This window comes from Hemicordylus capensis, chromosome 6 (assembly GCF_027244095.1).
Source record: "Hemicordylus capensis ecotype Gifberg chromosome 6, rHemCap1.1.pri, whole genome shotgun sequence".
Classification (NCBI taxonomy): domain Eukaryota; kingdom Metazoa; phylum Chordata; class Lepidosauria; order Squamata; family Cordylidae; genus Hemicordylus; species Hemicordylus capensis.
Window position 1 is genome coordinate 104,907,724 of NC_069662.1, and position 17,168 is coordinate 104,924,891.

The window sequence follows — 17,168 nt, forward strand, 5'->3', positions numbered from 1 at the left end:
TCATCTTTAGCTGGTAGCAGTCCTGAGTGGCAGTTATTTCTAATCAACATTATAATCCTTCTGCAAATACTTATTAATAAACATCATGGAAAAGCTTGATGCCTGTTCTTCTGCCCTTGCTTTTCTTTTCCTTGTTGACTGTGTTGTTATGCAGTTATTCTTCTGCCTCATCAATTCTTTGTTCTTTTATAGGTTAATTTATCTAATTCCCAGTCAACCAAGGACACAGAACTTTGTCAATTATTTAGCTTCTCATTAATCTATTCCAGAATGGCAAGGGTTTGTTTCCCTCCTTCCAGTTGTTTGCAGATTCTGTTTGCTGAGAATGAAAGATATTTGCTGCTCCTGTCACTTGTCACATACAAAGTTAGGCTTCCTGGCTGCTGGTCTTTTGACCTGGTAATAACTGGGGTGAGTTTTATGTTTGTTTGTTTTATGCAGAAAAATACACTTCCCCTTTTAAATCACTATACTCAAGTATATTTGATCTTTAAAGCCTGGAAATGGATGCCAATAACTTTATTTGTTTTTACCTGAAGAACTCATTAAGTAGCAATTACCTTAATACCATTGTATTGTACTATTCTTCTATGGGGTATGCCAAAACAAAATAAAAGTGTCTTCATTTATCTCGGAGGCTAAAAGCCGTATTTGCAATTGCTGTTTGTTCATAATGAAGTATATTTGATTTGTTACAAATTCCCCCCTTTCTGCATAATATTCTACATTCATTTTCATGATGGGTGGGGTGTTTTAGGCCAGAAAATGGACTATTCTCTTTTTTCTTTTATTTTTAATAAGAAAAACTATTTTTAAAGTGCAAAAGGAGTGTCAGAGTACCTACTAGTGGCTATGCCCTTGGGGCTGCTACGTCCCCGCCCCCCCCCCCCCACAGTTCTTAGATGATGGATTGATCTGGGGCATTGTGGAGGAAAAACATGGCCACCACCAGATTTGGTCATAGGCAGATTACCACATAGGCAATAGAGGCAATTGCCTACAGTGGCAAGTCTTGGGGCGGGGGGAGTTGAATATTTTTTTTAAAAAAACACTTTTAAAATGGCAACTATGTGGCGGCGGCAGCGGCAAGAGACTAAACCATTTGCCACCCCACCGCCACTGTGAGGAGCATAGGGGTGGCATCGAGGAGGAAGTCCCTCCTTTTTTCTTCTAAAATCCCACTACAGCAGTGGGATGGTGCCAGTGAAGGTTGCACAGCAGCACCTGCAGGGAGCGGGGCATGAGGAGAAAGACCCTGCTTTTACATTAAAATGCTCTTGCCTGCATGGCAGAATGGAGCGGCAGCCGGCAGGGAGGGTTGTGTTGTGGGCGGGAAGTTCCTCCCTTTACCTTAAAGCAGCATCTGCTGCCTGTCGCTGCATGGAGGAATGAAGAGGGAGAGCTCCTTCCAGCTTTCCTCCCTTCCAAATGAGTGCACTCCCCCAATGCAGCCTGTTCGAAATGGGGGAACGGTAAACGGGGGAACTTCCCCTCCCCACAACACAACCCTCCCCACCGCTGCCGCCCCATTCCGCTGCACAGGCAGCGGCTTTTTAATGTAAAAGCGGAGGCTTCCCCCTCGTCCCCTGCTCCCTGCAGCAGCCACTGTGTGGCCTTCGCTGCCCCCCATCCTGCCACTGTGGCAGGCTTTTAGAAGAAAAAAAGGGGGGGACATCCTCCTCAACACTACCCCTACCCTCCTCGCTGTGGTGGTGGGGGCGAAAAATCCTTGGCCACCCATGGGCGGCAAAAGGTTTAATCTGCCTCTGGATTTGGTGGTGGTAGACATCCCCTCCTCAGTGCTCTGGACCTACACATGTAGGTGTTGTGGGCAGGGGGAAATGGTGGTTCCCGGGAGACAATTGCTGGGAGGCTCCTCTGGCATTCCTTTTGCACTTTAAAAAGAGTTTTGAAATATCAGCTTAGTCATAAACTCAAGGTGTGTTTTTGGCAAATGACTTCCTTTCCGCATCATTCCCTCCATCTGCAAAGGAGATATTGGTTTAATCTACCTTAAAGGATTACTGTAAATGAAGTGTTTAGAGCACTTAGAAAAATACCAGCACCAGCTGAAGTAAAAATACCAGCCTCGGATCAAGCACTGGTATCACCAGAAGTGATGCCAGTAGGTCCTCTGATGCTGTCCCAGTCCTTTGATGTCAGGGGCAGGGTCACCCCACCTCCCTTGCTCACATGTGCCACCACTCCCCACCTCCTGACTGCCTTGCCTTCTGGGCTTGCTTGGGACAGGGTTCTAAACTACTATTAGTCAGCAGCTGTTGAGGAAGGCACTTTTAGGATGGAGCAGTGGCTTCTGTTGCCTCTGGTTCACTAACTCAGTGGCTTTCTCTCTCATTCTCTTCACCCAGTGCAAAAGCCTGGAGAGGAGAGCTGGTCTTGTGGTAGCAAGCATGACTTGTCCCCATAACTAAGCAGGGTCTGCCCTGGTTGTACTGTATTTGAAAGAGAGACCATGTGTGAGCACTGCAAGATATTCCCCTTAGGGGATGGAGCTGCTCCGGGAAGAGCAGAAGGTTCCAAGTTCCCTGCTTCTCCAAGATAGGGCTGAGAGAGATTCCTGCCTGCAACCTTGGAGAAGGTGTTGCCAGTCTGTGAAGACAATACTGAGCTAGATAGACCAATGGTCTGACTCAGTATGTGGCAGCTTCCTATGTTCCTGTCAGTGGAAGGTGCAGTGTATCCAGCTAGTGATCTGGAGGCAACAGAAGCCGCAGCTCCATCCTAGAAGTGCTTCCCTCTTGGTGACTTCTGACTTACGGTAGCTTAAAGCCCTATCCCCAGAATGCCCAGAAGGTAAGGCAGCCAGGAGATAGGGATGGGTGGCATGCATGGGTGAGAGAGGTGGGGCTGATCCTCTGAAGTTGGCATCAGGACTGGCCCAGGTCTGCTTCTCTTGCCCGTATGCACCACCCTTTCTCATCTCCCAGCTCCCTTACCGTCTGTTCATGCTGGGATTTTAAACTGCCCAGAAGGTAAGACAGCCAGGAAATAGGAAAGAGTTCATGGGCAAGGGAAGTGAGGCTGGGACAGTCGAGTAGGTGAGGGGAATGAAAGGGAGGTAGTGGGGTGTGACAGAGCCAGGGAGCAGCAGTGACAGCAAGTGAGGCCTGTTGAGAATTCTCTCTGGTAAGAGAATCCCTTTTTCATTATAGCAGAGTTCACAGAGGCACAACACAGCAGAATTTGGTTAGGCATGCGTGTATGCTGAGAGTAAAGTAACTGGAGCCAGTTCATAGTTTCAAATCAATATATATGGCATTTATTAAAGAACTCTATTCTAGATAGGAAAGTGAGGAGTTAGGATCTCTAATCTAGCTAGCTAGCTGGCTGCAGATGAATTCTGCATCTCTGCACACATGGTGCGGGTAGAGGAGCATGCATGTTGCAAGGTAGAAGAATGGAACAGGAAGAGAAGAGACAGAGGAAGGAAGTGGCTGGAAGGAAGGAAGTCCCCTGAGAGTAGCAATCTACATTCCAAAGGGATAGTGTCAGAGCAGTAGAGAAGGGATGACCAATGTCTTGACCCTCTAGCCCTCTGACTCACTAGTCTGTCCTCCACTGTCTTTGAGACAAGAGACAGCGCAAAGTCCTTCACTTCCAACAAAGCAATGCCCATGGGCAGAGTGGGATGTCCTCACTCACCCTCTCATGGCCACCTAATGCTGTTACCTCACCTCATCTCACTGGTGAGCTTCCCCTGAGAAATTGTAAGTAGTTCTTAAAATAATCATCACACATCAATATAATTTTTATAGTTATGAAAGAGGCGGAAGATGTGCATTGGCTAACTACTGAGCAGAGATTCTATTCTATGACTAGATGACCAGGAGGTCCATTTTGAGTGAGCCTTCATTAGCTTTATGTTGACTGTAAATCTGGTATGGGCATTTGGAGAGTGAGGGATAATCTCTTGCTGCTAGATGTTTCCCATGGTGCTTGTGTTACCAAGTATATTTTTAGAGCCAGTTTAAGCTGTAGCGTCTTCTTACTTGATGAGCAAGCATTTAAATTGTCAGGATTTTACATACATATATGTTTAATGTAGTATTTAAAACTATATTTGTGGAGATGAAATAATCAAAGGCCAAGACTTAAATATGAGAGAGAGAGAGAGATTTTGACATCAGTTTGGCTTGTGTCCTGCTTCTGTATCCTACAACAAATAGGATATTATTAATATTTATATTTATATGATGGCTGATCTACTCCAGGCAGTTTTGGAAGATACTGATTATCTAGATCCATTTCCAACTGGCTTTAGAGCAGGCTATGAGATGGAGACAGCCTTGGTCGGCCAAATGGATGATCTCTACCAAGGAATGGACAGAGGGAGTGTGACTCTGTTGCTTCTTTTGGATCTTTCTGTGGCTTTCGATACTATCGACCATGGTATCCTTCTGGATCGTCTGGGGGATTTGGGAATAGGTGGTACTGATTTGCAGTGGTTATGTTCCTATTTTTTGGTAGATTCCAGATAGAGTTTATTTTTGTGGACTGCCTAGAGCCTTTGGAGTCAGGTGGTATAATGAATGATAGATAGATAGATAGATAGATAGATAGATAGATAGATAGCTCTTCAACAAAAAAGTTCACAGAACAGTTTACATAGCAAGAAGAATGGGTATAGGTATCCCAAACATGCCCTATGCACATTTAAACATACATATACCAAATGGCTGAGGATGGTTGGAAAATCACTGCCTGACATGATGTGCATTGTTACAACTTCATAACGCTATGCCCTGGGGCTGCTGCATAAGTCAAAGCAATCTCTGATGCTGTTCTGAAGCAGCAGATGTGGAAGCAGCATTTCTGAACCCCTGAACCAGAATTGTTGTGATTGTGTGAATGCAGCCATATAGAACAGCTAAACCACATGCAGTTTGAGTGGTGAAATATAATATTCCTTGTGTCACAAGGCTAAAGACTATTTTTTGTAAAACATCGAAATGCCTTAAACATACTTGACTCATTTAGAAATAGATTAGATTGATAAATAGGTTGGTTAAAAGGACATATTTCAAGAATAAAAGGTTAAGACATACTGCAATTTTACGATCAAAAATGATATTTTAATAATCAGAGGTTAAAGTACATTATTGGACCACAGAGGCAGCAAAGTATCAAAAGGACAGGATTCATCACTAATGAAAACCAATGAGGCTTTGGTTTAATTTATGTACCAATTAAATTGGTGCCCATTGGTGCCCTGATCACTGTAATCTTTTTAAAGCTAGGTAAGCAAAAAGGTGGCATTAATGATCACAATGATGACTCAGGGATTTTGGACTCTGAAAAAGAACAGGCAGAATCATTAGTTTGAACAACACAACCTAATACTGTGAGGATTGCTTTTCTCAATTTCTCTATCTTTTGCTGATACTGGGTAATAAAACCAAAAGTGTTTACAGAGCCTGCTTTTCCTTAAAATCCTTTACAAGTACACACACATGAAAATAAGGTTTCTGGCAGCTGATATTTTAGATGTAAGAAATTTTCTTAGGTAGCAAGGGGTGGGAGAGATTACAGCCTAGGGTGTTTAATTTGTTTTTAAAAGGGTAAAGGCTTTGTACATAATGAATGGATATTTCAGTGGATTTGGTGTTGAATTTAAAATTCAAGCCCATAAGCCAGTCACTGTAAGACATACTTAAAAGAACCACCTAGCACATTTCAGTGTATTACAACACCCATTACACTTGGTTTATATATGAACTTAAAAAAAAAATACATATCCCGGTTCTCCCTCCCTCCCAAGTTGTTAATGCTATGTGAGATGTTTTGTGGATTTTGTGGGAACCTATTGGATTGTGCATGTGACATTTTGTGACAAGAGACACAACCTTCACTCATCCACACCTGTGCCATTCTATAAAACTTTATAAAAGTTTTTATCTGCAAATTACTGTAGGGGTTGAAAGCTACCTCACTCTACAAGTGCAAAGACACCATCTAGGCAGCACCATCTTCCCCAGCAATGATATATCATGTTGCAAATTCTTTATTTTCATTTTTCTTTTGTTAATGTATATTTGTATTTAAAATATGTATATACTGCTATTCAAAACTATCATGGTGGTTTACAAAATAACAAACCAGATCTTCAGTGGAGCAGTACTTCCATGAACGGAAGAACAGGTGTGCTCAGTCAAGGGGTCCTTGCACCAGCAGAGAGGTCCTTGCATGAGCACAGTTCTCCTTCCGTTCATGGAAAGAGCTTCTGCTTACAGAACGCTGCTCTGCTGAAGTCCTGGGTGCCACCTACCCAATTACCTATTATAAATGAGACACTCCTAAAGTTTATAATCTAAAAAATGGAATGAAAAACGTAGCAGAACAAACAAAACCGTCCAGGGGGACAATGTAAAATAAGGAATACTGTAGTCAGTTCTCAAATGCCAACTGACACAAAAATGTATTTATATTTCTTCAAAAGGCCAACAGGGAGGAGAAAGCACAGATCTCCACCGGAAGAGAGAACCAGAGCACAGGTGCAGCTATTCTAGTCTCTCTACCAGTCCATCTCTATGAAGAATATAAGAGCCTTGTTGGATCAGACTAAGGTTCACCTAGTTCAGTATCCTCTTTCTCACAGTGATCAACCAGAGGAGAGCTGGAGCTGGTCTTGTGGTAGCAAGCAAGAATTGTCCCCTTTGCTAATAATGGTCCACCCAGGTTGAATATGAATGGGAGACTACATGTGTAAGCACTGTAAGATATTCCCCTTAAGGGATGGAGCTGCTCCAGAAAAAGTGTCTAAGGGTTCCAAGTTCTCTCCCTGGCATCTCCAAGATAGAGCTGAGAGATATTCCTGTCTGCAGTCTTAGAGAAGCCACTGCCAGTATGTGTAGACAATACTGAGCTAGGTGGACCAATGGTCTGACTTGGTATATGGCAGTTTCCTACATTCCCATGCCTCTGGGAAGCCCACAAGTTGGTTCTGAAGACAAGAGACTTCTCTTACTGACGTCCCTCATCAGCAGGTATTCGGAAGCATAGTGCCTCTGAACCCAAGGGTTCTTTTTAGCCATCATGACTTGTAGCCAGTCATAAACTTATTCCCCTGTTATACATTTGTTTAAATCCCTTTTAAAATCATTTTAGCTACTGGCCACTCCCATGTCTAGTAGAAGCAATCTCTATATATAATTCTCTAAGATGTACCCGTAGCTAATCCTGTGCATGGCATGAGAGTTCCGGTGTGAGAGAATTGCCGGAAGGGCAGCTGCTGCTGAGGAGGGAGGGAGGTTGAGGAGGAGACAAAGAAAGAAAGAAGAGACATTGAGTAATGGCAACTGTCACCGCTGAGTTGCCTCACAAGGAGGATGGCTGTGCCGGGGCGTAAGGGTACACTGAAGGCCATCTGTGCAGGCTGGAAGGGAAGCCCTGGCTTGGCCATCTTCCTCGCGAGGAGACTCAGCACCGATGGGTGCCATTGCTCAATGTCTGAGGGGATACGACTGGCTGAGGGGAGACTGGGTGAGGGGAGATGACTGCATGAGGGGAAACTGGGTGAGGGGGTGAGTGAGAAATAAAGTCCTAGAGCACAGATGCTCTGTGCGGGATAAGCTAGATTAGTTTCCATTATTTCATTACATTTTGGAATGAAAAACATTCCAGTTGGCTGTTTGTTTTAACTTCACATTTTCATTTTGTATTAGCTCTAATATAGAATCCTGAGTGTATAAGTATGTAGTGTAGAACCTGAGACATTTAAAAGAATTAAAACTGTTAAGCCTAGTTTTATTACAACGAACTTCAGGCCATTTACCAAAACAAGACTTAAAATGCCTCTAAGCAATAAAATACGATCAGTGTAAATGCTAAAATGCTGGAAAAATCACAGAAATGGCTCAGCCAGCTAAATCTCCTACCAATGCATCCCTAAACATAAACGTATTGTAGGCCTTTCTATTTCAGTGTATTCAGCTATATTAGATTCTATGGCATATTACATCACATAGATTGTTTCAATTACCTTAACATGTCTCTGGCATTGTCAGAGATGAAGATGGAACAGATGCCAACCTGTTCTTAGGCATTTCTCTGTAATAAGGCAGGCATCCAAAATGATAGGCTGGGACTGTCAGATCAGAAAGTCCAAAATGAGTCAGTATGAAAGAGCAATCTGTGTGCCAGGGGAGCGTTGCAGCCCTACAGTGAGGACATTTGTTTAAAAACATCTTACCTTTAAGCAATTGACCTCTGGCAGCCCTAATGGCACACATCTATGTAGATCTAAACAGCAACAGCAATTGCACACATGTAAGTATAATTCTTCTAAAGAGTAAACTGGGGGCTGATTTAAAACTATAACAACATGGCACCTCTTGTTCTGTCTACATTTATTCATACAGTTTATTTTTATTTCCCCCCCCCCTCAAATTCACAGTCAGGGCCAACCCTACAATCCCTTCCAGGTGGTTGAATTCTCCTACTGCAGCCAATCCATGCATATTAAAAGCAGCCAGATGTTCACAGATTTTCCCCAGGGCATGTGGGGAGTATTTTTCCCCTCCCATCTTTCCTTTTACTCACAGCAATGGAAAAACCAGAGGCATATGCATCCATTCAGCACCAATAGATTGCTTGATGCATGTGGCACTATGGAATAATCTTGACTCATGTCGGTGCTTCACAGGGCCAATGTCACACTGAAAATGTTCACACACTGGTCCTTTTCTTCTCAATGCCTGCATGCTAGAACAGTGTTTGCCTGGACTCAGGATTACTGGTGGACACACTCTACACCAGCACACAAAATAAGAATCTTTTAAACATTACTGTGTGTGTAGAGCTATTAGTGCAATACACATCTTTTTATAGTGTGATAGACACTTTTAAACTAGTGTGATACACTAGTGACCAACTCGTGGTGGCAGAGGCCACCAGAAAAGTAAGCCCTTAGAAACATACTTAAAAGTAAGTCCCTCAAAAAACCCAGCCTCAGCGGGTGACCCCTTTAGTCCCTGCTCCATGGGGCAGCCTGTGTTCATTGACTGCACACATAGGAAGATAGGAAGCTGCCATATACCGAGTCAGACCATAAGTCCATCTAGCTCAGTATTGTCTACATAGACTGGCAGAGGCTTCTGCAAGGTCGCAGGCAGGATTCTCTCTCAGCACTATCTTGGAGAAGCCAGGGAACCTTCTGCATACAAGTGCTCTTCCCAGAACAGCCCCATCCCTGAAGGGGAATATCTTACAGTTCTCACATATCAAGTCTCCCATTTATATGCAACCAGGGTAAACCTTGCTTAGCTAAGGAAACAAGTCATGCTTGCTACCACAAGACCAGCTCTCCTTTCCTAGACCAGCTCTTTTCTCCTCCACACAGATGCCCAGTGGTAGATTCACCCGAGATCAGAAATTTTTCAGAAAGGCCGATGGTTTTTATGAATCTTGTACAATACTATGAAATACGTTGTTCTGCTGTTCCAGTCATACTATAAGCAGTATTAATATTTTTTGTATTAGTTTAGTAATAACTGCTGATATAGTCACTGGTTAGCCTGCAGCTACTAATATAGCTTGAAAGAAGGCCTGCGGCTTCATTTTAAATGTTACTAAGAATGGTATTTTTAAATATATGACAATTTATTTTGTATTCACAATGTCTCAAATTATTTTTTTCAATTTCTTTAAAAAACTGTTATGTGTCCAAATCGTGTTTACTGGTTGTCCACTAGCTGGAACTGGGTGTCCATTTGGACACACAACTATTAGTTTTAAAATGACCTGTGATTATTTCTTCATCTTCTGCTTGTGGACTTCCCAAAGTGGGGAAAGCCCTGTGGGGGCTTCTCTAGATCAAGGAGTCTCAATGTTGGGTCCCCAGATGTTATTGGACTTCAGCTCCCATAATCCCCAGCCCCAGTGGTTTTGAGGATTATGGGAGTTGAAGTCCAGTAACATCTGGGGACCTAACATTGAGAATCCCTGCTCTAGACCACTGTTCCCTCTAACAGAGATTCCCAGATGTTGTTGACTACAACTCCCAGCATCCCCAGCTGCCTTTGCTTGGGGATTCTGGGAATTGTAGTCCACATCTGGGAATCCCTGTTATAAGGAACACTGTTGTAGATTGCTGTTTATCTTGCTGCAGTACTTCCTGCAAGCTCTCATTCAGGAGATGCTGTGCGCAACCTTCTGTTCTCCCTCCTTGTGAGTTCTGGTTCTGCAGTCAGATGCTGAGCACCTCTTTAATGTTTTAGTTTTTATAGCACCAACTGCTGGCTAGTGCTTACCTTCCATGTCTTTTCATTTCTACTTTAATGTAGACACAAAAAGAGATGGGGAAGCAAGCTCTGGCTGGCAGGCAGGAATAGTGCTAAGGAGGTGCTCATCATCTGACTGCAGAGCCAAAACTTACAAGGATGGAGAATTAGCTTCTTCCAAAGTTCATGCATGGTGCTTTGATCTTGCATGGGAGCCTGGCAGGAAGTACTACAGAAGCTGAAATAAGGTGAGATAGATAGTGGTCTAGAAAAGCCCTGGGAAACAGGATGCTGGACAAGATAGGCCTTGGGGAGGCCTTGGGATCAAAAGACCCAGCAAGTCTCCCCTACCACTCCTTCAGAGAAAAGCTTACATACATACATATTTTTATTTATGGTCCATGACCAAAAAACAACACACAACAGTTACATACAAATAAAATTGTTAAATGATACAGTGTCATATCAAATAGGAAAATTAAAACTAAATTGTTCACATCATATTTTGCAAGCCACTGCACAAAATCTTGTCATTCTCCTGGTAATCTCCACATGACGATCCATTAAGAAATACATAAAAATCATCTGAATGGCCTGGACATTTTTATAGATAAGGCTCAATCCAGATGGAGCGAATAGCTTTATAAAAAGGACAGTAAAGCAAAAATTAGAAATTGTCTCAACCTCACCTGTGCCACATGGACATAAACAATTCTTCAGAGGGACTCTCTTGTATCTTTCCTCTAAAACCACAGAGGGCAAAACACTGAACCAAGCTTGAGAAAAAGCTCTCTTCTGGCCTAGGGCTAGCAAGAGCATAAGATATGCTGCAGGGCAAGGGTAATTTAAGAAGCTACCACAGCTATTTCTGGGGGAGATGAAACTTAGGTCCCTTTGCTTCTCTATATCCAAAACTCTCTGTTTGGGAATCTTTTTGGCTACATTGGGAACCAAAGATTGTAAAAATTGGTCTGAAAAGCCACAATTACCCCAAATAACCTGGACTTCCTTTTCCCGGGATGACTGGAATTCATCCTCTAAAACTAATGGAACAAGGCCTAGACCAGAAGTATGGAGTTTAAGCCAATAATTAACCATACACATCCATGTCTGAGCCACAATCATAATTATTCCCGCTTCCAAGCGTAAGGCCATGTTCGGAACACATTGCTGAAGCTGGAAAATGGCCCACGAGAATCTCCTCTGGATGGCTTCAAGTGGCTGTAAATTACCTGTTAGAAATATCTGAATTTCATATAACACCTGTGCCAAAATTTTGGCCTGAAAAACCCTAAGCACCACAGGTATATAATAAGCTCCTTCAGTGGCGTAACTAGGGAAAACGGCACCCAGGGCAAGCACTGAAATTGCGCCCCCCCCCCCCCGCCGCCCCCTGCCCCCGCCGCCCCGCCCAACATACATCTGACTGACACACATGTTTCAGAAAACTTTTATTTTAAAAATTTTAAAAATTACAAATATTAGCAATATCATATATGTGGTCAAGCTCCTATCTACCACTTCAGATTTATTTTTTAAAACTATCCAAATTGTGGGGCTATCATTAATTTGTTTGGATAGCTCAGGTTAAAATGCTGGAAAACGACAAATTTCAGTATGCTGGGGCTCATGAAATCCCCAAATATTATGCGGAGTTGTACTTGGAAAAACTAAAAGAAGTGCCTGTCTAATTCTCTGCTATGCATTGTAGCATCATGATTACATAAGTTTTAAAAATAAATGGAGAATTTCACTTTTCCCAGATACTCTGAAAATAATTAAATGATATGCAGAGTAAACTGTGTCACTGCTTGGAATATATTCTAGTATTTCAGAAAGACAGTTAAAATGAGAGAAAGAGAGCAAGAAACTCCCAGTGGGCCTTAATACTAAGGATTTCACATTGATTCAAAGACAAACTGACCATTAATAGCCATATTATTAAGACATCACATTTAACTCACTTATCACAAGAAGCAAAGTAAGAGCAAATGGATACAATCTTAGCTCATAAACTTCAGCTCAGTATTCACAAGCCCTTATTCTCTGTACATAGTGCCAATCTGAATATGTGTACAGTGACATATTATATTAATTTTTTTTAAAAAAAAAACTACCTGTAGCCCCTTCGGGGGACATCTTAAAGGCTGTGGGGGGTCTGCAAAGTTTTCCCCTCCTCCCACTGGCCTCTAGGGCCTCACAGGCACCATTTGAGCATGTGCGGTGGTCATTTTTAAAAATATATATTTTAAAAAAATGGCCACTGAAAACAAAATGGCTACTGTGCATGCTCAAATGGCCTCTGCGAGGCGTGGCATGCCCTGAAGCCTCATAGAGGCCATTTGAGCATGCCCAGTGGCCATTTTGTTTTTGGTGGCCATTTTAAAAAATTATTTAATTTTAAGAAATTGCGCCCCCCCTTCAAGTGGCACCCGGGGCACGTGCCCCCCCTGCCCCCCCTATAGATACGCCCCTGAGTTCCTTTGGTACTGAAAAATTTTAATATTGCTGATACTGTACTCTGGGCATTTGCTGCCGCATACTCACAATGAGATCTCCATGAGCCCTGTGAAATCCCTTTTTCATTATAGCAGAGTGCACAGAGGCACAACACAGCGGAATTTGATTAGGCATACGTGTATGCTGAGAGGAGCTTGCATGTTGCAAGGCAGAAGGAACAGGAAGAGAAGGGAGAGAGGAAGGAGGAAGTGTCCCTGAGATTAGCAATCCACATTCCAAAGGGATAGTGTGTCAGAGCAGTAGAAAAGGGATGACCAATGTCTTGACCCTCGAGCCCTCTGACTCACTAGTCTGTCCTCCTATGTCACTGAGACAAGAGACAGCACAAAGTCCTTAACTTCCAACACCCTGTTCATGAAATACAAGGTCAAGAGATTTATAAATTTTATCCTATTGGACACTTCTGCCATTAATTGCCCATTTATGAATTTCCATTCTCTTGCTAAAGGCCATCACCTTAGATTTCAGAGTACTGATAACCAGGGACAACTCTGCACAGAAATGTGTGAGAGTTCTTAAAGCTCTCTGCATGTCGACAAGCGTGGTGGATATTATAGACGCATCATTGGCGTACAATGATGGAGATAGGTCTACCTGCTAATTTAGGCTGGTGGAAAGCAGAGTCATCAAGGTAAGGGATTAAAAAGTTAATATAAACGTTAAAAAAAAAGGGAGCCAAAATGCAACCCTGTTTAACCCCTTTCTGTGAAGAGATAGGCTCCGATAAGTGCCCATTGTTATCATACTTGACCCTTAGTAGAATATTTCCATACAATGTATGAATAAGAAGTAGTAGTCGTGGGTCTATGGAGGTCTTTGCAAGTAGGTCTTTGGTCCATAAACAGGCCCTAGAAATTGAATCAAAAGTGGCCTTAAGGCTGATAAAAGCCACATATAGAGCAGATTTTTTGTTAGAGTACTTTCCTACACGATGGGAAAGAACCAAGGCCTGGTCCAAAGCAGAATGGCTGGTTCAAAAACCAGCTTGTTCTTCTCTAAGAATGGAGTTCTGTTCAGCCCAATCAATAAGTTTGAGGCACAAATGCCTCGCGTAGTTTACTAATTATACATAACAAACTTATTGGTCGGTAGTTAGAGGGGTTAGAATGCTGTCCGCTCTTGAAAATCGGCACTATAATAGCCATATTCCAGTCCTCAGGGATACAACCCACCCAGTCGATATAGGTAAAAAGCTTGGCTAAAACAGGGGCCCACCTTTCCACCTTTAAAAAGCTCCCCTGGGATTGAATCCTTACTGGGGGGCCTTGCCTGATTGTAACTGTGAGATCAGACTGGTAATTTCCTGTGTCAAGACCGGAGGCCAGGGAGGGAAACTATCCAAATGATATGGACAGGGATAGGCCTGAAACAGTGTGTCTTTATATGAACAGTGTTCGTATAAAGTCCTAAAATGCGAGGTCCAGATATCTGTGGTAATATGACCACCCACACTAGAAGAAGCCCCCTTGAAACTGGCCGACACAATTCTCCAGAACCGTCTGGAGTCTTTCAGCTTAGCTGCAGCAATAAGCCATTCCCAAGCTGCCTTCATCTCTGCATTCTTTATTTGCCTGGCTAACAATTTATATTTTTCTTCATCTCAAGATTTCTTGGGCTAGATCATCATTTGGATTGAGCCTAAAATAATTAAATTTAGTGGCCAATGTTTTCTTTCTTTCTTTCTGTAATACAGTCTTGATCGAAGCAGTTACGAGAGCTATTTCTTTTATGGATACCCCTTTTAATCGACTGACTCAGGCAAAGTTGTGTTTTCTGGATAAGATTACAATAGATGGCCAGTATATCCACATTAGGGGAGTCACTTAAAATAGAGGAACAAAGAAAGAGAATTTCCTCTGAGACGAAAAGAACACTAATTTGTTTCCCTAAGCAAGGGGACTTGACCCGTATATAACATGGACCAGAATATGGAGTAAACGGAGAATACCTAATGGAGGGCCTCTCTCCAACAATCAGTTCCATAGTAAGAGATAATGGAAGATGGACGCTTTCAATACGCCCATCTCTTCTAAATTATATCAATAGGTTAAAGGTCGAAAAGCTTCTGGAATCTAGATCAGGGCGACAGTGGGGGGAAATATTAAAACCCCTATCCCTCTCACCCCAGCCCTGGTTCCAGTTCCATTCATGCACCTCTGCATATGTTTCATATATAAAAAGAGTGTGGACATGCAAGATCAAATGTGTTTAAAGTAATGTGTAGCTTGACCCTCGCTTTGTGCCTTCATGTTGCAAATTTTGCATAACAGGTGCTTGTATTTCAGCTTGCAAGCTCCCATTGCCTGCTTCCCCGCTGTTTGCAGCATTGAAATTTGGATGATTCTCTTGTCTTCAGGCAGAATTCCAAGTTCAAATGAGCTTTTGACTTCTAGTCTTCAAAGCTGTCTATTCTACTTTCCTGAGATTTCCCTTCAGCTCAGCTGCCAGGAAGAACTGTGTTTAACTTACTCTTTTCTCTTGTGTCCCCTGACCTTGCAGGGACTCCTGCTAGATTCTGCCCAGCATTGAGGTCACCAGGTCTCAACAAATGGGATTTTTGTAAGCCCTTGCCCTTTTCTAGACTTAGTTGTTTTTGCATTTTCCAAATATAGGCTCCCATGTCTTTTATTAACCTTGACATTTCCATGAGATTGCCTCTACTCACTTCAGAGGTTCACAAGTTACTGGTGAGTCACTAAACTGAGGGCCTGCCTTGCAAACAGGCAGAGTTTTGTTTTGTTTTTTAAAATGCTGAAAATGGAGTTGTAACTCAGTTGGTTCAGGGAATCCAGACGCCTTCCTTCAAAGAATTGGTTTTGTTGGGGGGATTTTTGGTGGAGAAATGGCATTTACACCAAATGTAACATTTTGATGGCAAGAAAGATGCAATTTCTTTCTCTCCCAGTGTGTTAGTTGTGATAGTTTGTACAGTTTACACTGAGTTTGATGCAGCTCAGCTGAGGTTGAATGTAGTGTAGTGAATGTACTGAGGTTGAATGTAATCTAGGATTGCAGCCACAGTTTCTGATGGTAGGTGTGGCAAACCAATACCTTGTACTAAACAAACATTAGGTTTGTTCACCCAGCTGCTGGCTGGGTAGGAGAAGTGGCCAGTTTGGGTGGAAGAGCTGAGTGCACTCCCGATTTTTGGTTGTATGCTTGCAAACATTAAGGTAGGGAGCAAGGAGAAGCTTTTGGGTAGGAAAGCTTTTCCTCCTACTGCAGTAAAATGCTGGGGACAGAACCTGGGTAGGGTGTGCTCATCCTACCCAGATGCCGCCTCACACATGGTTATTTTCCCCACTCCTACCTTAATGTTTGTAAGCACATGGCCAAAAACAGTAGTGCACCTGACTTCCTACCTAGATGTGTGAAGAGCTGGGGGTGGGGGGGTGGGGAGACACATTTCTCCCCAGAAAAAAAGCAAAAACCTGTTGTTGTTTTCAGGCCTTCACATCTCTGCTCCTACTCTGCCAGCCTGTTCTTTATTTAGTATAATACTGAAGCCATATATCTCCATTGTTCAAATCCAAGTCCAAGCCCTATTTCAATCAATCATCTTTATTACAGCCCAGTCCTATTACCACCTACCACAGGAAATGTTACTTCATATTAGAATATTTCGAGATTGGTGGCAGTCAATCTCTAAATTTTATATAAAGAGGAGAGAGGTGACAGGAGGGCTAGGGGTGTCAAGAACTGGTTCGGTTCGAACTTGGTTCAACTTGAACTAGCCCGGTTCAAGTTTGAACCAGATTTACCCCTGAAAAGCGGGGGCCGGTCTGAGTTTGAACTGAGTTGAACCAAGTTCAAATAGAACCAGTTCAAGGGTTCAAATTGGGTGGCCACCATTCGTGTGGTGTTTAGAATGTGTCTTCCCTCCTGATTGGTTTTTAGCTACTGCCTTCCGATTGGCTAGCTATTTCCTTTCTCCTGGTTGGCTTGTTGTTATTAAAATCAGAGTCTTGTGCAGGCAACTCTGCCCCCATTGCTGGGGATGGGGGTGGGGTGAGGGTGGGGGAGGAACAAAAGGGAGGGAGTTTCAAAATGTATTTAAAGCTGGGCAGAGCCTGCCTGGCTTTACTCTTCCTTTGGCTTCTGAGGAAGAGCTCTGGCTTGCTGCTGCTAGCTTTGCCCTGCTACTGTTGCTGCCTTGTACTTTTCCTGATTAAGGACTGTGGACTCCCTGCCCCCCAACCCCTGCTTTTGGGACCCTGACCTGCAGGCCCAGTAATACTGCCAGCACCCAAGTGGTCCAGGACTGTTGGCAGCACTGTGTGGGACCACTTTGAGCGATGCCAGAATGAGCCACACATGCTGTTTGCACCCACTGCAGGGCACAGGTCAGCAGGGGAAAGGACACCAAGCATCTAGGAGCAGAGCTGATCTTGTGGTAACAAACATGACGTC

The 17,168-nt window shown here is 43.1% G+C and overlaps 1 protein-coding gene across 2 annotated transcripts in view; it reads left to right on the forward strand.

The window, feature by feature from the left end:
• Window positions 1-3,607: 3,607 nt before the first annotated feature.
• Window positions 3,608-17,168, forward strand: part of GADL1 (glutamate decarboxylase like 1) — a 184,277-nt gene continuing 170,716 nt past the window's right edge. For both annotated transcript variants that reach the window (XM_053263603.1, XM_053263606.1), the window contains exon 1: window positions 3,608-3,728. In XM_053263603.1, the coding sequence (XP_053119578.1) occupies window positions 3,650-3,728 (79 nt within the window). In that variant the 5' untranslated portion in view covers window positions 3,608-3,649. The remainder of the gene's footprint in view (window positions 3,729-17,168) is intronic.